The following is a 22368-nucleotide window of genomic DNA, read 5'->3' on the forward strand; positions in this document are numbered from 1 at the left end:
TGACATCGACTGGGAGAAATTTTTGCCCACTCCTCCATGCAGAATTCTTTCAGCTGTGCGATGTTTGAGGGGTTTCTTGCATGCACAGCTCGTTTCAAATCCCCACACAACATCTCGATGGGATTTAGATCCGGGCTTTGACTTGGCCATTCCAGAACCATCCATTTCTTTCTTTTCAGCCATTCCTTGGTGAATTTACTGGTATGTTTAGGGTCATTGTCATGTTGCAAGGTCCACCTTCGGTTGAGCTTCAACTTTCCGACAGATGGCCTCACATTATCGTCAAGCATTCTCTGGTACAATGAAGAATTCATAGTGGATTCTATGATGGTGAGCTGCCCAGGCCCTGATGCAGCAAAGCTGCCCCAAACCATAATATTTACACCACCATGCTTTACAGTTGGTATCAGGTTCTTGTGGTCAAATGCTGTCTTTGGTTTTCGCCAAACATGTCTTCTGGTACTGTGGCCAAATAGCTCTACCTTTGACTCATCTGTCCAGAGCACATTGTTCCAGAAGTGCTGGTCTTTGCCGAGGTGTTCATTGGCAAACTTTAGTCTTGCCCTGATGTTCTTTCTGGACAGCAAAGGTTTCCTCCTGGCACACCTCCCATGTAGATCAAATTTGTGCAGCCTCTTTCTAATGGTAGACCCGTGCACTTTGACATCGACAGTGGCAAGAGCTATCTGTAGGTTCCGTGATGACATTGTGGGGTTCTTAGAGACTTCTTTCAGCATCTTGTGGTCTGGTCTCTGGCTGAACTTGCTGGGGCGGCCTGGCCTGAACAAGTTGGCAGTTGTTTGGAATCTTCTCCACTTGTAGATGATCTTCCAGAAAGTCGAATGATTGATTTCAAATTGTTTGGAGATCTTTTTAAATCCCTTCCCAGACTCGTAGGCATCGAAAACCTTCTTTCTGAAGGCCTCAGAGAGCTCTTTTGATCTCGGCATGGTGACGCCGCACACATCAGCAACAAAGAGCAAACCAAACGAAATGTCTGAGGTTTAAATAAGACAGGTTCCTCCAAGATCCTCTCTAACGATGTTCTAAACATTTGCACCTGAGCTGGTGCACCTGAATTCTAAATTTAGGTATTTGAAGTAGTGATAAACGTAGGGGTGTACTTACTTTTTCCACATGCGAAATTTGCATTTATGTTTTTTAAAATGATACAATGGACTACAAAATGTAAATTTTTCATGATAATTGTTATATTATATCACCTTTATCTATCAATATTGTTGAAATGAAGATCAAGTAGCTGTATGTTGAAATATGTTGAAAAAGTCAAAACTTTACATGGGGTGTACTTACTTTTTCACGTGACTGTAGTATAGTCGTACATAAATACACTACTCACAATAAGTTAGGGATATTGTGGGACTGAGTTCATTCTTTTTATAGAGGTTAGGGTTAGGGTATTGAAATCAAGAATGCTGTGTTTTTTCACACTTATTAATAACCATAGAATTAGGACCAACAACTTTTTTCAAAATAATTAATACACAAAATCAACCACACCGAAGAACCTGCCAATATCCCTAACTTATTGTGAGTAGTGTATGTATAGTATATAGTACAACAACAACAACATGCATTTTAAGGCCATTTTCCCTGCTAGAGCAGGGGTTAGCCTTGCGGTCCCCATGACAATCTTCTCCATTTTGCCCTATTTTCTGCATCTCTACTTGTTAACCCCCTTGCCCGCATTTCTTCTTCCACCATCTTTAGCCAAGTCTTTCTCGGTCTTCCCCGTCCTCTACTTCCTTCTACATTCATTTCCATCACTCTTCTCAACCAGTCACTTTCATCCTTCCTCAACACATGACCAAACCATCTCAACCTGTTCCTCTTCACAGCATCAATCACAGGCTCTATTCCCATCATCTTTCGCAATTCATCATTTGTCTTCCTCTCTCTCAACGATACTCCGCACATCCACCGAACCATTCACATTTCCACCCTTTCCAGCCTTCATTGCTGCTCTACATTCATGACCCATGTCTCGCTCCCATAAATCATAACACTTCTCAAACATGCAGCATACACCTTTCCCTTCAGCTTCAACGACACTCCCCTCCTCATCAGCACGCCACTCAGTTCCCGAAACTTCTTCCATGCACATCTCACTCTAGCAACCGTTGCCGAGTCTGATCCACCTTCTCCATTCAGCATGTCTCTGAGGTAGCAAAATGTTTTCACACCTTCCAGCTTCACGCCGTCTCCAAGATCCAACTCAACATTTTCTCCATCTGCAGCTCCCTCTGTGCACACCTTACATTTGAATGTAGGTGCCACACTGGTTAATGACCCTCTCAGACCGCTACATTTTTGATGAACCCACTCAGCGCACATTGTACATTGAATGGAGTTCACTCCGACACCCGTCCTGCACACAGCACATGGCCACTTCCCAGTTCTTTCTACCTCACCACATGCTTTACCACTTGCCATCACCTTCATCTTTCCTATATTCACCTTCAGACCTTTTGTCTCCATACATTCCTTCCACTTGTTCATCTTTTCCTTCAGTCGATCCATACTTTCCGCAATCAACACCAGATCATCTGCATACAACAACTCCCACGGTAAATCCTCTTTTACGTTCCGAGCCAGCACCTCCATCACAGCTACAAATAGTAGTGGACTTAGTACCGACCCCTGATGCACTCCCACCTTCACCTCAAACTCACAACTGTTCCCGTCCTTCGTCCTTACAGCTGTGCGTGCTCTTTTGTACATTGCCATCACTACTCTGATCAACCATTCCTCCACTTCTAGCTTCCTCAATGCCCATGTCAATACTTCGCGTGGAACCCTATCGAATGCCTTCTCCAGATCAACAAACCCAAGAAACAACTTCTTCCTCTTCTCCATGTACTTCTCCTGCAACTGCCTCACAATAAAGAGTGCATCTGTCGTTCCTCTTCCTGGCATAAATCCAAACTGCATTTCGTCGATCTTCACCTTCTTCCTTATCCTCCTCTCCAACACCCTTTCCAATACCTTCATTCCATGCTCCAATAACTTTATCGCTCGGTACGAGCCACACTCCAGAGGGTCACCTTTCCCCTTGTATAGAGGGACGAGGGTACTCAGTTCCCAAACCACTGGAATGCGGCCTTCTTTCACCACCAGATTACAGATCTCTGTCATTCTCTTTACACCCCAACTTCCTGCTGCCTTCAACATATCTCCCACAACTCCCGTCGGCCCTCCCGCTTTTCTACTCTTCATTGCTTTTATCGCTTCCTCAACTTCCTTCTCAGTTATCTTCTCTGCCGGTCTTAAAACTGGGTTACTCTCTATGTTGCCATCCCATTCATTCTCTGTATTCAACAGCATTTCCATCTATCTTTTCCATCTTCCTTTAATTCCATCTGGGTCGACAACGATTTTTCCCACTTCATCCTTCAAGCAACTCACCCCCATCACATCACACCTCTCTTATATATATAGTCTCTCTAGTTGTATCACCCGACTCAAGTTTCGGCCAGAACACAGGGTTTTAAGCGTGCATCCTCCAGCCTTTGTCAAGAGCAACTTCCCTGCTAACCTCAACCCAGATATACAAGTGGTGGAGGGGGGTGGGCCAAATCAGCCGACCAATCACAAAGCTGCATTATGAGACCTCGTGACATTTAGCCAATCGAACATCTGCCAATGGCAAGCTTGTATCATCAGTGCTTTGCATCTGTTGAGGAGGTACATTCAATTACATCATTTAACCTCAATGTCTGCTGTGTTTTAAATGATCCAATGGAGACCAGCATATCCCAATTTGTGTCTGTCCTCCTCCCCATGGAGTATATCTGGTCTATTTCTCTAGAAGCGACCATATGCCTGTGTTGGAGCTGTAGTCTCCTTTGCGTGAGACGAACTCGTTTGTCCAGTGTGCCAAGCCTACAGCATTCACCTCCTGGCATGGGTTGTGGATGCAGCCAGAACTTCCACATTATCCCATAGGGGAATACGGCCAGCCCGTAATCCATGATGTGCAATAGCAGATCTTTCCGGGTGGTTGCATTCAAAAGTCTGATGTGACTGCTCTCCAACCCAACTATACGTCACCACCAGGTACCAACCCTGCAAACCCTGCCCTCCCTATCCATCCCCTCATTTATGCTCCCAATATTGGCATTGAAGTGACAAGATCATCCGTGGCTGTTTGAACCTTCAACGATCGTGTAACTTACCAACAGAAAAGGTCAGTGTAGATTTAATACAGGATGCAATGTAAAAATGATCATCATAATCCGCTTCAGCGCCCCCAAAATCTCTAGCAATCGCCGGTTTCCGCAGATTGTACCCAAATAGTAATTAAGCGGGTTCATTGTTGTATTTCGTATTTGGGGACAAGTTACCTTCAAGACTAGATTTGCCCCTTTAAGGCGTGAAAGTTTGAAACTAAGGTAAATTCTGGTTTCTTGAAGGACATTAATCTTAGACCATTCGATTTCCCAGGAAATCAGACACTGAACCTGAAATTACATGTCTGTATTTGAATTAAAGGTGTTGTTTGAGATGGAAAAACTGGTTAATCTTTAAATGACCGTATCACTTTAATACATCAGGATTTTGTGGAAATCACATACATATAACTCTCATCAAGCAAAAGTTTGCTTAGTACCCTCTCTGCGGAATGAAATTCGATTTCTAGCCACATTTGTGGGTCCTGCTACCGGAATACGAGTATTTCTTCTATTGTATGGTAAACATCATATAATTTATGTTAAGCATCTGCTAAGAAATTTTTTAAAATTATATTACAGTCTACTTACTAGTTAAAAAACTGGCATTCACAAATTAGGGGTCATCTCCAATTTATTCATTAAATAATGGCAGATATTTTGATTCCCCACTTCCTGTTTTCTTGAATATTTGCTGCGCATTAACCTTTCATTTCAAAAAAGGTAAATATTTGTAATCATTCTCACACATCTTTCAATAAAATATATGTCTATAAAAGGTGGGACAACTTTAATGAGACTTGGCAGGCAGGTAGGTTTGGCCTTCGGTAAGTCAAGTAATGCATTTCATTTTGATCCTTGTCGGTCAAATGTCAATGTCACAACTTAAGGTCAAGTTGTTGTTCAATGAAATTTCAAAGGGGAAACATGAACTTGGTTACTGCTAAACCAATGAGCCATTTGTAATGAAGCTTAACGGAAAGTATTGTCGAGGAAATGACTCCTAGGGGGTAACATTGCTTAGTATTTCTTAGTTAGCTCCTTTGTAAATGTCTTAGAATAAGTGTAAAGTCATTAATTGTGATAGCACATTTGAATCATTAGATGACGTCACCTATCCTGGTATTTGTGTCTAAAAATCAACATTTCTTTGAACCCCTTTTTAATGTCCTGCCTTCTCCTTCTTTAAATCCGCCCTAAATTTTCTTTTAAAGCATTCACTAGGCCATCGGAGTGAGTTTTGGTGAGAGGGATGGCAGAACCACCATTAGCTGCAGGCCTAGTCCGCAGAACATGTAGGTGAGGGGTCGCATAAGGGACGCCCGGCCACCAGACCGGGCAACGGCCAATAGTTCGTGAGAGGGGAGGCGTGCGATGTGTCATCGGTGACGCACATGGCACAAGCAATAAAAGGTGGTGATAATGGGCAGACAGCGGAGTTACCCAGAATTGCCTTGACGGAAAGCTGTGTTTTTTCACTGCTCTGGTTGGACCACAGCCACACCATTCCCCGTCCGAGCCAGAGAATGTCCTCACCTCTCCACGGAACTCAGCACGCGAGACCTGAACAATGCTCTCTCTGCCAAGTAAGCGGGACTTGTGACGATCTCCTGCAGAGTCCTGCCGGGTTTACCGTTATTCCTTTCTGACTTGTGAATTCCCTCTGTGTGCTCTATTGTGGTATGATACTGTGGTTGCTTGGGCCCTAAGGTACATAATTAAGGAAACTCATTCGTCATTGATTTCATGGGCATGTATAATTAATGGGTAATGTGTTTGTTGCATCACCTATTGTTATTGCTTCTTTCTTGTACATTCCCTCCATGTGACCCTTATTGCTTTATTATTGGATATACCTGGTCTTGTAGTGAATTTCGGTGATCGTGAACACTTGGAAATTAAGGAAAGTCAGTTGAGGACTGTAAAACTGTAAATCGAGATGAGGTGTGTGGTACAAATTAGTGTAATTCTTGGCTGGTTCAATAGTCCCAGCAATGTTATTGAGGTGACAAGAGCCATAAGTTTGACCCGTGATGGCCGACCCAGCTGGCCGTTTTGGTCGCGTTGAAGTGACCTGCCAGATTCGTACCAGGCAACTGGAACGAACCATGCAGGTACAACAGTATTAAGTTATTGTACATATAGATCAAAGATCAATGTCGCAGTGGAGGGTGAAAGCCTCAGTTTCAAATGTAACATGAAAAGACCATAAACTGAAAAACCAGTGAATGAATTGGGTGAAAGCTCGGTCGATGTATTCGAAAATTACACACAGATGTTACTGGATATTTTAAAATGTGACTTCTTATTTATTTTGCAGATGTGTGTTCACGCTGTGAGAATTATTACCACACTAGTCTCAGGATACATACATGTCTGTGTGTGTGTTTCTGTTTATCTGGTTTAGGCAAAATTGCTTAAAATAAAAGCTTAACAAAAGCACCCAGCAATTTTTGGACAGGGTTTTGTGGTCTCATGACCACTTCTGTATTTTTATTATTTTTGTTATGCTGCTACAAGTCCACTTCCACTTAATTATCTTCACAGTTTGAACTCATAACATACCATTAAATTAATGAACTCATGAATTTTCCAAGTTTGCAAATTATAGTGGCCGTGCATCCATGGATAAACCAGATATTAAAAAACATCCCATGTTCTTTACTATTTTTCATGAAACCACTGATTCAAACTGATTGCACACGAGCCTCAGATATACATTTTTCCACGAAATACAAATTCGTAAATTAAACAATTTAATCAACATCTGTGATTAGTACATATGCGAGCTACCACCTCTCCGCTCCCCCCACAATCCTCTAACACAAGCATAACTATTACTCACCATGACTTCCTTCATGGCTCCAATTAATTCCATCTTCTTGTGAGGTCAACAGAGAGAGAGAGAGAGAGAGAGAGAGAGAGAGAGAGGGAGAGAGAGAGACAGAGACGGAGACAGACATGGACACGGACATGGACACGGACATGGAGACAGAGACACAGAGAGACACAGAGAGAGACAGAGACACAGAGAGAGACAGAGAGAGAGAGAGAGAGAGACAGACAGAGAAGAGAGAGAGAGAGAGAGAGAGAGAGAGAGAGAGAGAGAGAGAGAGAGAGAGATCTGGCCCAAATCTTTCATGGACTGGCTATCCAGGCCTGACATTTGGCTGGAGCAGGATTTTGGAACTTGTTTCAGGCGTACCAGCGATAATTTGCTTGGATCTTTACCATCCAACATGCAAGTAATGTTGACAGAATGAGGCGCTAGATTAACATACATATGGAGAACGGCACACTTTGAGATGTACGTAGTGGGCGGTGATGAAAAACCCAATCCATCATATTGTATAGGATATGGCCGAGCATCATACCCAGATTAAATAACTCAAAGTGTACCACCTCCACATTATGCTGCATTGGGCCTCTAAGTCATGCATACACACCAGTCCAATGCACTCTCACATGTGTAATATTTAGAGAATTGTGTAATACTCGTATAAATAATTGCTCACTTGCATATTCTAATAATATCTACACTTAGCACAACAATCGACTTACCGGTAGGTAAGTTTTTCTTTCGACCATTTCATTTTGTTGGGGAAATGGCTATATGCAGCCACATCTGGTACACCACATCGAGGTTTCTTCATTTCACTGATTGTGTTTGAGTCTAGCTGACCCGTGACGGGCAACCCATAGAATTTCTGCATAACACGCACGGCGCCGTACAGGTTGAACATGTCTGCAGAGTCGTTTCGCGTTGAGTTTCGCTTTTCGAAGTATCCCACCTTCATCAGGAAGGCCTGTAAAAGGAAAGCCGTTTACTGCGATTCATATCTACAAGGTGATGGATCATTTACTACTTTGTTCAATTATTGAAAGGGAACAATGACAGAATATTCCAATACAATCTATTTATTTTATATGAATCAAGTGATTATAAGCCTATGCTTGATAAATCTCAGCACCTGCAAATCAAAAGCACTTTTCTAAAGATTGTTTGTGAGTGGTAATGTCATGATTGACCAAAGGTTTAACAACTCCATACAAAAAGTAAATTACAACCACCATATTCTGTGAACTGAGCAGTTTGCAGACTACAATACACTCTTTTTTGGCCACACTCGGTGGTGTAATGTTTAGGGCGTCCGCCCCGAGTCTGGAGGTCGGTGGCTCCAACCCCGGCCGGACCATTCCAAAGACTTTAAAATGCTATTTTCTGCTTCCTTGCTTGACGTTCAGCATTAAAAAGGATAGGGCATGGGCAATCCACATCGGTTGGCATCCATGGTAGGAGGAAATTCCTCCTGAGGAAGGACGTCGCTGGTAACCAAAGTATCTTGGGAAATGATGGCAGTGAGGGCACTTTGCCCAAGCTCAGTGGCTGTGTTAAATGTTTGTCTCGTCAGCATGTCCGTGTGTGTCCGTGTGTGTGTGTGTGTGTGTCCGTGTGTGTTCGTGTGTGTGTGTGTGTGTGTGTGTTTGTGCGTGTATGTGTGTGTGTGTGTGTGTGTGTGTGTGTGTGTGTGTGTGTGTGTGTGTGTGTGTGTGTGTGTGTGTCAGCTCTATTACGAGCCTTAGACCTTGTATAAAAAGACATTGCTTTGAATTGACTTCACTACAACAGGCACTTTAAGGCCATTTTCCCTACTAGAGCACGAGTTAGCCTTGCGGTCCCCATGACAATCTTCCCCATTTTGCCCTATTTTCTGCATCTCCCCTTGTTAACCGCATGCCCGCATTTCTTCTTCCACCACCTTTAGCCAAGTCTTTCTCGGTCTTCCCCGTCCTCTGCTTCCTTCTACATTCATTTCCATCACTCTTCTCAACCAGTCACTTTCATCCTTCCTCAACACATGTAGTGTAGGCTGTTATGTCATTTCGTGTTTTTTTTTTGTTAAAAGCAAAATTCCACTTGATTCCTTGTCTTTGGGGTGTCACATGTTCGAAAAAATAGGTTGTTAATTTTTTTAAACGGATTAAGGGTGTCAAATCCAAGATGGCCGCCAAAATATATAAATTCCATTAAAACTAGTATTCTGAACACAGTATGAGGTCCAAATTAATGATAATACCCATAATTTCAATACCAAGGAGTTCAAAAACAATTGATTTCAATATGGCAGTCAAATTCAAAATGGTGGAAAAATCCAAGATGGCCGCCACTTCTTAAATAACCACAGTACAAAAACTTAATGTTCTTGATAACACAAATTGTGAATGATGAAATAGGTCCATTTTGGTGGTAATGCCCACATAAGTAATGCTAGGCCGTTGGGGAAACATGTTACTGATTCGTTGAAATCGGTGGATGCCAGCCATAGTGAGAAATAGTGAGAAAATCCAATATGGCTACCACTGTTTTACACAAAGGTCCACATTGCTATAACAATGATAGCGTAATGTAATTTCCTGTTTGACCATATTTAAATATTCCTGTCTCACAATCATCCGTTTTACCTTACAAGTCCTCGTGTTCATCTCCCACAATGTTCTGAGCTGATTGTCCATTGTTGCTACAGCCGTAGTTCAAACAGCTACAGACCTCTGTGCATGGGAGTTTATTGCTGCGGCAACTACAGGAGTTTCCTTTGCATCCTGATTTGCAGCCACATTTTACCAGCTTAGTGACGGCCTCTGGTGCTGGAGGGTTCAAACACATCACCGGAAGAAATCTATTTTCCTCTGACTTCCATCCGTAGTCAGTGGGAGAAGGAAGGGACGGTTGACTTTCGCATGCCTGCATCCATATCATTGCAATATAATGTGCTCGCAGAATGTGTGGTGTCAATGATCCAGAGGTTGGAGGCAGACTCTCTCCCTCGGCCTGTCGATTTGAGTACAAGAACCATCGTAGTGCATTTACTTTGGTGTGTGTTTTGGATCTGTACAACAAGCAAACGAACCTTTCCAGTTGGTCAATTGCGTTTGGAGAGGGTGTAGCAGCAGATTTGCCAAGTGAAGCAAGTGAATCCAGGACATGAACACCTTCATACACCAGTCCTTTGTCCTGCCGGCGAACCTGCCACACATATCTGATCCTGTGAAAGAATGAAACCCGAGAATAGCTGAGGCGCGGTTAACTCCTAACTTTTCAAAGATAGGTTTGACTGCAATTTTCCGGTAAGGAAATATGTCTCAGCAGGTAGCTGTGGATACATGTGGATCATCAGCAAGAAGACATCGGTATCTGGAGAGTCTATTACAAGTTCTACATCGCCGTTAACTGTTAGGGCATGGAGCAAGAGTAACGTATCCGCTTCTTCATGACCGTGTTTTACCAATTCATCAGGCACACTTACATTACCTTTTGTCTCAGTGCCGAAGGTTACCATGAACTTCTTCAATTTGTTGGCAGAGCTGTTGCTGTGATCCAGAGTCTTTGCAGCTAAATACTCTACAAGTTCTGCCTTGGTTTTGACACTTGAAAGGAAGTCCTTCAAGGAAATATTCTGGATCAGTGTACTATCTTGGATGTGATAGTAGGTCGACTTTCCCTTTGTTCTCTTTTTTCTCATTTGCTCTTTCAGAGAACTTTCGACGTATCTGTCAAATACCAGTCTTACTTCGTCGTAGTTAGCTGCAATCCTGATAAGCTTTTCAAGAAATGACATGGCAAAATCACTGCATGTTTTCATTTTGTCTGTCTTGGAGATGGAGTTAACGAGGGCCATGCCATCTATGACTACAACTTTAAATTTCTCAGACATGTCGGACATGTCAGTTGAAGCTTCTTGCTCAGGCTGCGCTTCTTGTACTTCAGGCGCCTCGGCTTGGGGTGGTACTTCAGTTTGGGAGTTTTCACTCAATACTTGGTCACCAGAAACACTCGGTATGGCATTAGCTGGATCGCTTGTGGCTTCTGTTGGGCTAGGTTGCTCCTTGGTAACTAGCGCTTCAAGATGATGAAGGTCCTTAGCCTTGTCATATGCTAGGAGAAGTGACCCATCCGAAGCGAAAAGGGCATGTGGAACAATTCCAAATTCATACTTCCCAATACAGTCCTTTAGATAAAGGTCTGGACGGCTTCTTGATGCTACTATAAACCTCTGTAGGAGTCCTCGTTCTTCTTTGACTTTAATGAGTTTGTCACCTGCTTTCACTTTCTTCACTGTGTTGGCACTTTTGAAAGTGCCTATGTTCTTTCTCTTCATTGGATCCCACACTGAAAGTTTTCCTTCTGTAAGGCATTCTTTGACAAATGTCTGGAACAACTGTTGTCCGATGGCATCGCGGTCTACTATGTCCTTTGTTACCTTTTCATCAATTACTTTCTTGGTAAGAAGGTTACACAGGTCACTCTCATCGGTTACGAATGGGTCTCCATGAACAACAAATACCTCTGTCAATCTAGCGGAATTTCTCATTACTCGGGTGGACTTTCCCCCTGTGATATCGTGGTGTTGGTCTCTGGTATCAGCACCTTCCATGCCATATTCTCTTTGAAACTCCTCTACTAGATTAGACAAGTCAGGTGCAATCATGAAGAAACGGTCTAGAGCTCTCTCAATTTGGGTTATTCCAGTAATGCCTCCAATGACCTTGAGTTTGCGGTTCTCCTGCTCAATTCCGTGATCTGGACCTATTGAAGTGAATGCAGCAATCCCCTTCGTCACACAGAAATTTCCTTTCAGGAGTTCTGCCCAGACATCTGGAAAAACTTGTTCTGTTTGCTGCATTGTTGACAGGTACAAAGGGAGCAAACGTGCGTAGTTCAGGTGGTCGTGAGCAAAGAAGTACTTGATAAGAGCTTCAGTGCTTTCCATATGCAGCAGCAGGTCCCGTTGTCTGGTAGCTCTAATATACTGAAGGATAGTTTCAAACTGCCTCAAGTAGTTACGGATGTAGTGTTGAATTGGTGCTGTATTGCTTTCAAACTGTCCCAACTTTGTGAGGATATCTCTAGATTCGAACATGGTCATGGTTTCTCTGACGGCATCTCTGAGGTTTTGACGGTTGCCTGTGTTCATGCTGATATCTTTCTGATATGCTTTTTCCAAATCGATGGACGCTTCACTTAGGAACACTTTCTTTTCTGGTGCTTTTGTTAGGAACCTGTCAAAGTAGAGATGGTATAGAGCAAGCAATGTTACAGTATGTGCTTCTAGGGACCTGTACAGATGTTTTCCATTTAGGATTTGCGTTACGGTTGTTGGAGAATATAGTCCAGCTTCGACCCAAGCCTGGTCAATGCCGCTTCCTTCTGCCATATTGAAATTGAATTTGAATTTGACTGCCATATTGAAATTAATTGTATTTGAACTCCTTGGTATTGAAATTATGGGTATTGTCATTAATTTGGACCTCATACTGTGTTCAGAATACCAGTTTTAATGGAATTTATATATTTTGGCGGCCATCTTGGATTTGACACCCTTAATCCGTTTTAAAAAATTAACAACCTATTTTTTCGAACATGTGACACCCCAAAGACAAGGAATCAAGTGGATTTTGCTTTTAACAAAAAAAAAACACGACAGCCATTTTTAAGACATAGCAGCCTACACTAATGACCAAACCATCTCAACCTGTTCCTCTTCACAGCATCCATCACAGGCTCTATTCCCATCATCTTTCGCAATTCATCATTTGTCTTCCTCTCTCTCAACGATACTCCACACATCCACCGAACCATTCGCATTTCCACCCTTTCAAGCCTCCGTTGCTGCTCTACATTCATGACCCATGTCTCGCTCCCATAAATCATAACACTTCTCACACATGCAGCATACACCTTTCCCTTCAGCTTCAACGACACTCCCCTCCTCGTCAGCACACCACTCAGTTCCCGAAACTTCTTCCATGCACATCTCACTCGAGCAACCGTTGCCGAGTCTGATCCACCTTCTCCATCCAGAACGTCTCCTAGGTAGCAAAATGTTTTCACACCTTCCAGCTTCACGCCGTCTCCAAGATCCAACTCAACATTTCCGCCATGGCTTTCACTGATTCTGAATATATATTCTGTGTGCCATCCTTGCATAGCAGTGCTTATCAATTAACAACTGTAAGTGGAGGTTTTAAAAATGAGCCCAATAGTGTGTGGGTAACAGTTTATCTATATAAACGTTTTCCTTGCAGTCTCATAACCAGAACAGCCAGGTCTGACACTCAATGATCCAGGAAGTGCAGAGATTTTCATCACTGGTCATGAGCCAGGTCTGCCAAGGACGAAGATCTCATGAAGGTGGCTGCAATCCTTAACCTTCAACATAGTCAGAGCAAAAAAATTACCAGGATGCTTGTCCTAACCAGCCTTCCTTACTCTCATCAACTTGGGATATTTAAAATCCATCAACTAATGCTTGCAGATACACACCCTGCTTAACATCCATCCGAGGGGCCGCAAACTCAATAGTGCAATGACTTGCCCAAGAAAGCCAGGGTGACAGTTTATGATCAGCATAAGATTCGAACCTGTACTTCAAAGCTCAAAGATGAGTACGTTACCTCTGAGTGATCCGGTCAATCCCTGACTCCCTAGCACTAGATTGTCAAATGATAGACCAGCAGGACACATCACGAAGCATTTTCTAACATCCTGTTCTGGACCCACAGCCCACACACATCCTAATCAGAAAACCGGTCTTCACTTATTGTGGAAAATGCCAGTGCCCTCCAGATCTGGCCTATGCAGATTATGGCCACATTTCAACTTGCATTAATGACTCGTACAATTTAAAGTGAAACTGAAGATATTGAATAGAAAATGAGTAATTATTACTCTTTACAATTTATTTTGTTTCTTTTAAAACAAAAATAGAATGCCACTCGATTTCAGTTACAGCTGTAATCTCCGCTTCTCAAAGCATGGCGTCCATTGGATGTCATGGATGTTATCCGCATCCATATTGTGAAATCGGTAATTCAATCTGCATTTAGGTTGTGGTTATTTAAGAATTACAATTGGCACCTTTTCAAATGAAGGAGGTCATTGTGTAGAAGTACCCTGGCTAAACCACCTCCTTTAGGTTTGCTCTATTTATTCGTGCTTTCTGTAAAGGGTGCCCATATGTGGATGGATATGGCACAGGTTTAGGGAGAAAGGTAGTCCTTAAATGTGCCTGGATTACTTTGTGACATCCTCAGATTGTTTACTTCCAATGAAAAAAGTATAATGAACTTTGGGGAACTATCTCTCCTGATAAGGCTGATCTCACTCACAGGTAAACCTGATATTTAATAATTAAAAAGTCAGAGATGTTTTTCAGCCTTTATGGTCTATCTGACAAACAGATCCAAAAACTGGAATGAAGGCATTGTTCCAATCACAGTTGCCGCAAAATTGTCCAAAATCTACAGGAATCTACAGAACAAAATACAACATTATACAACAACTCAAGACGTACAAGTTGGGTTGCCCTGTTAGTGTTTTGGCCTTCCTGCCTGAGCACATCTGAGTATATAGCTGACGTTGCGATCCTAAGCTCAAATCCCATATGTTTTTTTTTCCATTGTCAGGGCTAGCAGGATAGCTTAGAGGTATGTACACTCGCCTCTAATCTGTTTAGTCTTGGTGTCTCGAATCTTGGCCCAGCTATAAACTGTCATCCTGGTGTCTCGCAGGCAGGGAGAGGCATTGATGTGTGTGCCATCTCTCGGATGGATGTTAAACTGCATGTCCGGTCTGCCAGCTTTAGTTGGTGAACGTTAAAGATCCCACGGTGTCCTTCGTGAAGAGTACATGAGCTATCGTCGGCACCGTGGCAAAATTCCAAATTCCTGCCCTAACCTACCGGAGGCACTGCGGCACAGTGCACCAGCAGCACAGTGACAATCCCAGCAACGATGCAAAACCACAGTCACATGATGAACACAAAATGAAGTCCGTTGTCTGCTATTGACCGAGAAATTCATCTTCAAGTACATGTGATGTGGGTACAAGCTGTAGATCAGTGTTTCAAACAACGAAATCATCAAAAATAGACTATTTGGCCAGAAAAATCAAAGTCATTAGCACTACAACTTTCCCGGGTGGTCCATTAGAACACGCATTATTCATATGGGAAATGGTGTAAGACTGTCAGTAACATGTATAAGAGACAACATTGGCGATGCTACAGCACACCAGACAATACAGCTGTTTGCTGTCAATGGAACAAACTTTGTAACTATGTTGCTCTGTTCGCAGTTCCTTTGTTTATGCTTTGACTGCCAATTTTGCGCATTAGCTGCTTTATGGTGTAGAATCTGCACAAGCTCAAACAGGCAAATCACGGGCCTTCTTTACATCCCCCAGTTTTGAGTGATTAAAATGTGTCCAAATTCCACAAGTAATATCTCGTATAAAAAAGGAAATCCCTCGTAGTACAAAAGAAAGTGGCAAAAAAAAGAAAAAAGTACGATCATTACTGGACAAGAGCCAGCAACGAGCGATCTCCCTGGCCCCCTTCCTGCATTGGCGAGCACAAAAAAAACAGTGCCTGGCCTCCTACGTCCCCATCCAGAGAAAAGGAAAACAAGGAGGTGGTCCCTCACCTTGGCGAGCTCATCATTGCTCTGAGGTTCCGACTCCCCCTCCAAGTAATTCGTGGGCGCAGCGATGGTGAGTGCAGCAAGGCACATGACAGATGCAGCGCACGATGCGAGAGCTCTGGCCATGGCTGTCTCGTTGTCTCACTGAAGAACCGCGAGGAATTCGCTCCTTTAACAGCCCTGGGCACTGTCACTCCCTCGGATGGTTTGGCCGATAACAGCCGCTCCTCTTTGCGTGCAGACCACAGACCCTTGCCCTACCCCTGAGGCCCCTTCCACCGAACTGGCCCTGTTTTTAAAGGGATAGCGGCAAGAGCTTTGTCGTTTTTCTTTTCAAAATAACGGAAATGACGAAAAGCAATCATGAAGTTAATTCAGGCGTTAGACAACCCCAGCAACAGCAAGGTCATGGACGACCGCAATACCTCCTTACTATATGTGAGATACTGTGTATTTTTAAATGCTTACGCGGTTGCTTCAGCCATGAAATGTATCAAAACAGAGGTGCGTCACAAGGGTGTTTGTGTCTGCTGTTGCTCCATTGGTCTGTGCTCATGTTTTTGCTGTATCAAGTGGAAAATGTAAAAAACAAAAACATTGATGGAGGTCACCGGTGGAACATGAAAATAAGTTGGAACATCTGGTTTTTACAATAATACACTTCTTTTGTATACATGGTCGAGGCTCGTGGAATAGCTGTACTGCTGTACAGCAGAATGGAATGGAACTAAATGGAAAGGGGGGAAAACCAACAGAGTAGAAGTGAAGGTGAGAGTGAGATCAAGGGGAAAAGGACACATTGGGGTGAACAAGGTGTACGCAAGTTGAATGAAATGCAGCAATAAGAGGAAGAGGAAAGCAGGGGTGAAACAGAAAAGGAACAAACCGACGGACAACAAACAAACGAGAACAGGTGAGAAAGATGCAGAGTGGTGAAAAAAATCATAATAACCCGGAAAAATGGGAATGCTTGGGAATAGGGTCGTTTGGGGGTAGAACAGATTGTGAGTATGGATTGGGGGGCAAGGGGCATCTGATCATTTCGTGGTGAACAGCTGTGTTGAAGCCCTGGAGGGAAGAATGGGACTGAACAGTATTAGAGGTGATAAATTATAAAAGTGTGGGATTAACCATAAAGTTGTCCATAAAGAGGGGTTCTTTGCTAGTCAGTCCAAAGAAGAGCCACATAAATCATACTAGATGACGACATAGAGCGAGAGGCTGAAATATATTGTTGTACCATCCTTGGGGTATAGAAAGGATATCTCATCGAATCCAAGACTACGAAATCCTACACAATGTCGATGAGTAGGAAACAAAGAAGTTATGAACTTCAATCAGAACCCCACAAGAGGACACAGCCTGAAACTCCCGAATACGAGATGTAAGACAAGTACCGGTATTTAAGCAGCTACAGTGATTCAACTAAATATTCATCAACACGCGGCACAGTCTTACAACAGATGTCGTCTGTACAGACTCAGTAAACTCAACGAAAACAAAACTGAACGATCACTGGAGGAAAAAGGAAAACAAATTTGAACCAAGATGTCTCTATACAAACATGGAAATAATGATGCAAGAAGAACACAGATCTGAATGAATCGAGACTCATCCATGATTAGGCAGAAGGAAACAGAACAAAATGGAGAGAAACCTCTTGGCCGGCCCGTAATAAATCATGAAGCAAATAAATAAGCAGTTAGTGATTGTGAGGTATGGAAAGTAAAATGGAGTGGAAAAGCATGGTCATTGCTCTGTTTTCGATATCTAATTCTGTTTAAGTTTAATCGTAGTGTAGCATTTTCGAAATCCAATAATCAGCCTCGCTCTTTCTCGAAGGGATAGGGAGAGGCTATCGTAATCCGTTTGTGTGCCAATTTGTGTGTCCGCATATCTTCTTTTATGTTAATCATTCATTCTCAGACGTACTTCATTCATTTCGTAAGCAGCCTGTGGCTGCTTCTTGCATCACTGCTGGGAGCACAGCTTCTGCCACCCATGCGGTAATCCCCGTAGGGTAGGGCAATTTGTAATTGGTTCAAAATTCCTACGATAGCTCGTTTACTCTTCACCACCAAAGACATCATGGGACAAGGCCCTCTCAGAGGTTCAGAGAGTCCAGGGGCATTAATTTAAAGGTGGAAAAATTGAAACAGGCTGATTTTTTTCAGGATACATTTATTACACATATATAAAATCACATACTAAAAGTGCCGGAGAATCACAATTGTGGAAAGCTCCGAATTGAAGATGGCTACCGCGACAATGACGTGTAAGAAAAAAAGTCATAACTCGGTTATTAGTATTCATAGAAAGGTGTTTTTAGTGTCTATACTCATGTTTTTGGTTGTCAGGAATCAAATGGAATGTATACAATAAAGACTTGGGCAACATAAATTGACATAAATGAAAAATGGCTGCCAAAACCTAGTGAAATAATGAAAATATAATTACAGAACTAAGTGTTATAGAAAGATGTGTTTGCTGTTTATATCCATGTTTTTGGATGTGGGAAATCGAATTAAATGCATGAAATGGGGATTTGAACAACAGGATTAAAGACAAATTCAGAATGGCGACCAAAGTTGCTGCCAAATTGTGGCAAAATAATGAAAAATTCACTCCTAAGGAAATAGCTGTCAATTAAAACCGTTTTGGTGTCTATGAAACCGTTTTGATGTCGTATGTTCATGTTTTCAGGTGTGGGGAATCAAATGGGGTTAATAAAATGAACATGCGAATAATGGAATTGAACATAGATTTTAAAATAGCACACAAATAATGCAAAGCAGAACTTCAGACTATAAAACGTTTATATAATCTGAACTTGTAGCTATATCAATAATGAGCACGATTACTACCGAACAATGCAGACCACCAACTCAGCAGTAAAACGACACAGATTCAGCCTGTTTCTTGCTCTGCAGGAACATTCTACATGTCTGGCCATAACATTGGCTACAAATAGGTGTGCAGTGAATGCCTGCTTTCCTGCAACCACATGCCTTCCCATATCATGTCTTGCACCGACCGATAAGACGCCACCCATAGCACCTTCTTAGGTGCAACTGTCTTATCTGTTTCGATGGGCTCTAACCTACCGACCGGGTCATTGATACGTGAAACACCCTGCAACCCACGCCTACAGAACATACGTGAAACACCCTGCAACCCACGCCTACAGAACATACGTGAAACACCCTGCAACCCACGCCTACAGAACAGAGACGTTTTGGAACGCTGGAAACATTTTCCATTCAATCATCAAGTAACTGTGTTTAAAAAAACATAATCTCCATAGGTAGGCGGAGAAAACAAATTCAAACGCAAATAAAGGTAAAAAGTGAGGGCCTCAGCCGATGTTCCACAACATGGTCAGGATGGTTGGGAATGCTTATTACTCATTAAAATAAAAATATGATGACATGAAAACAAAATGAGACCATCATTTGCTCAAAAATAAAGAGTGAAATATAATTTAAATAACTTTTCATTTAACAAATCCTCCTGTAGCCATTTTCTGTGAAAATACACTAAATATATTATTAAGAAGAAATTTTGCCGATATGGAGACACCAAGACCTACAAAGACGAAAATAAATAAATAAAACAAGACCTAAAAAGAAATCGCGAAACTTAAGAAATGCCCAAAAAATTTACAAGCGTCTGAATTTGAGGTCCCCATTGAGCTTGCGGCCCAGGCCAAATGGCCCTCGTGGCCCCACCTCTGATTGGTGGTCACCTATGTGGTCACTCTAAAGTCAACCAATCCTGCCTGCCCCTTCAAAAGTACTGTAATCTCTTTACCCCTGGCCTCTTTTTGGGGTTTGTAATGCTAAGAGAATGCTATTGTTAAAACCAAAGGATGTAATTGTGTTATTTTCATGATGAAAAGTTGTCCGTCTTGTAATGAGTGTCTCTAATATGCTGTAGTTTCTGAATTTTAACGATTACACAAAGCTAGGGATATATAAAGGTGTAAGTACTCCATCGATATGCTACATGATTGAATACATCTCCACTCCAGTAGGAAGATCCAGTTGGAAGAGCAATTGACCCTGGAATGAAAGGATTCAAGTGATCCTGCAGCTATGTCAACTACAGAACCACTCTCGGCACATCTTGAAGGGAGAGAGACTGTGATGACGGAGTAGAAGTTAATGGTGTGGTCTCTTTATACAAACCTCATGATGCAATTTGACCACAGTTTCAGGGCCATGCTGCAGTCTTGACACATGGACGGACAGGACCCAAAATACTTCCGGTGCAGGCTGGCATCCGGTTTTGGGTTGGGGAGGATGGGAAGGTTGGGTAATAACTTCCGTAGTTTGCATATGAACAAACAGACATAATTAATTAATCAATGGAAATAAAAGGAAGGATTCAAACGCAGGTTCAAATTTTATGTGGCTTGTTAGTGTTTCCATCTGAACTTCAGCATCATGACACGTGGTGCCAAGGTTCAAATCCCATACACAAGATGGTGTTTGTTCATTGTCCATACCAATGTTCTTGTAATTCATGTAAATAAGGTAAATTGACATCTACAAAAGTCTTTCTCCTGAATCTGATGAATTTTCCAAACTCTTCCATGAGCCCCAGATCATTGTAATAAATGGAAAAGTAATGGAACCTAACTCAATGTTGATCAAGCCAGCATAGCAGTTTGTCACATGCTTACCACTTGTTACAACACATCTTGTGTGTGATTACAGTCACAGGCAAATGCTTCACAACAGAAGTGAAGTGATGTGTATGTGAAGCACCAATCACCCAAAACGGTTTTCAGGTTTCTTTAGGTTTTCAGGTTTCAGGTTTCTCTCCCTTTTAACGTAGAGCGTAGTTTGGAGAGGGAGATACGAGGGGAAATCAAAAGCTTATATGGATGAGATAGTCCAATAAACGCAAATGTTTATTTTGTTTTCCAAAATGTAAGCATACAAGGCCTGTCTCAATAAAGGGTGTGCAGACTTTAATATTGCAGAATTTTTACGGCGTAGCCCGTAGGGCAATTCCGTCTGGAGCAGCGTTTCTCTGTCCGTCCGGTGTATGTATATACAGTATGTCCCTCACAAACATCCACCAATCAGAGCTGACGATCTGATCACATGACAGGGCGACAGCAGATCCTCCACTCAGCAGATCCAAGCCCCGATACGCCATTGTTAGACTATCGGTCTTGTTTCTAGCAGAGAGGGGGGTTATGTTGAGTGTTACTAACACCTCATAACAGATGTTCTTCACGTGTGATGGAATGGTTGCACGTGATCAGTCAGCTTTTACCCATAAGGCAGTGCAGAACGACAAGGTAGTATTGTTTTTGATACATAAAATCTGTACACATTTTATTGAGACACCCTGTATATCATTAATTCATAAGCAAGGGGTTTAAAATACAAATTTTGCACGTTGTTGCCAATATGACATGAAAAGTGCGCATTTCTCTTGCATTAGAAATGTATGTAGCAAACTGCGGTTCTGCTCCTCAATAATATTGTGAACTAGAACGGCACTCAGTAGAGAGCATACCTCCACCTGGTTGGCCATATCACTCAATGGTGAAGAATCACTTAAAAAATTCTACTACCTGGACCCGGATCCGGATCTTTACCAAAATGGAATCTCTTTGTCCTTGTCAGACCCCCAAACGGTCCAACAAGTTTCGTCCAAATCCGTCCATAACTTTTTGAGATGTCTCGCTATGTATCGTTTTTGGCCCTATCTCCTAATGGTGAAGAATCACTTTAAAAATTCTAGTAGCCGGATCCGAATCCGGATCTTCACCAAAATCTAATCATTTCGTCCTTGTCACATACGCTACATCTCTGCCAAATTTCGTCTGAATCCTTTCACAACTTTTTGAGATATTTTGTTCACAAACGGACAAACAGAAAACAAAGAGACAGACAGACAACAACACAACAAAACCTCCATCCACCTTTGGTGAAGGAGGTAAAAATTGCCTCAGTTACATGCATTTGAGACATTATGTATAGCGATCTGCGGTAACATATCCAAGTTGGGATTTAACACTTTTACATGTTGACTTCCCTTCCAGACATGTCAACCAGACAATTGTGTCATATTTGTCTCTGAAGCGGATTTTTTGCTACTATATTTGTCTCTGTAGCCAAAAGTCTACTGCCCATTTCCTCCAACAAAAGGATAACACCTGAATCATCATCTTCGCTTTTCTTCCAATGGCGGCTAGATGCATACCTTTATCAACTTTCAGTGGAAAAAACCCACCGTTGGAATTGTTAGCCCACGCAAACTGATAATAGACTTGGCAAGACATAGTATACCTCTCAACTGACTCATTTTGCTTTGGAAAACAAACTTCTCTCTTAAGATAAAGCTCAACTCATTGCCATCAGTTTGGCAAAAATAGTTTGTACAAGCCTTAAGTTTGGAAATAAGTGTGCCTTTTCTTCCAGGAAATAGTTTTAGAAACAAACATTGTTTAAATATGATGCGTAAATGGAAAACAAAAACCCACAATGGCAAATATCCTGCTCAAGTACCTGGCTTTCAGTACCAATATTAAGTCTGACAGGAGAGCCATTCATGGTAGCACACTTGCCTACGCGCTGTGTAGTATGGGTTTGATTCTTGACTCAAAAATGACATCCTCGAAGTTAACAAACAGGGTGTTGCATTACAAAGTGCACCATCCCTGGACAGATGTTAGGCTGGG

The 22368-nt window shown here is 42.3% G+C and overlaps 1 protein-coding gene across 1 annotated transcript in view; it reads right to left on the reverse strand.

The window, feature by feature from the left end:
* The window catches only part of MMP2 (matrix metallopeptidase 2), a 60165-nt gene extending 44005 nt beyond the window's left edge, over positions 1-16160 (reverse strand). Inside the window, exons 1-3 of the mRNA XM_068128809.2 lie at positions 16137-16160; positions 15672-15957; positions 7752-7996 (exon numbers count right to left, since the gene is read on the reverse strand). Coding sequence (XP_067984910.2) covers positions 7752-7996; positions 15672-15794 — 368 coding nt within the window. The 5' untranslated portion in view covers positions 15795-15957; positions 16137-16160. The remainder of the gene's footprint in view (positions 1-7751; positions 7997-15671; positions 15958-16136) is intronic.
* Between the last annotated feature and the right edge of the window lie 6208 nt (positions 16161-22368).

This window comes from Myxine glutinosa, chromosome 9, assembly GCF_964187855.1.
Source record: "Myxine glutinosa chromosome 9, kmMyxGlut1.1, whole genome shotgun sequence".
NCBI classification, from domain to species: domain Eukaryota; kingdom Metazoa; phylum Chordata; class Myxini; order Myxiniformes; family Myxinidae; genus Myxine; species Myxine glutinosa.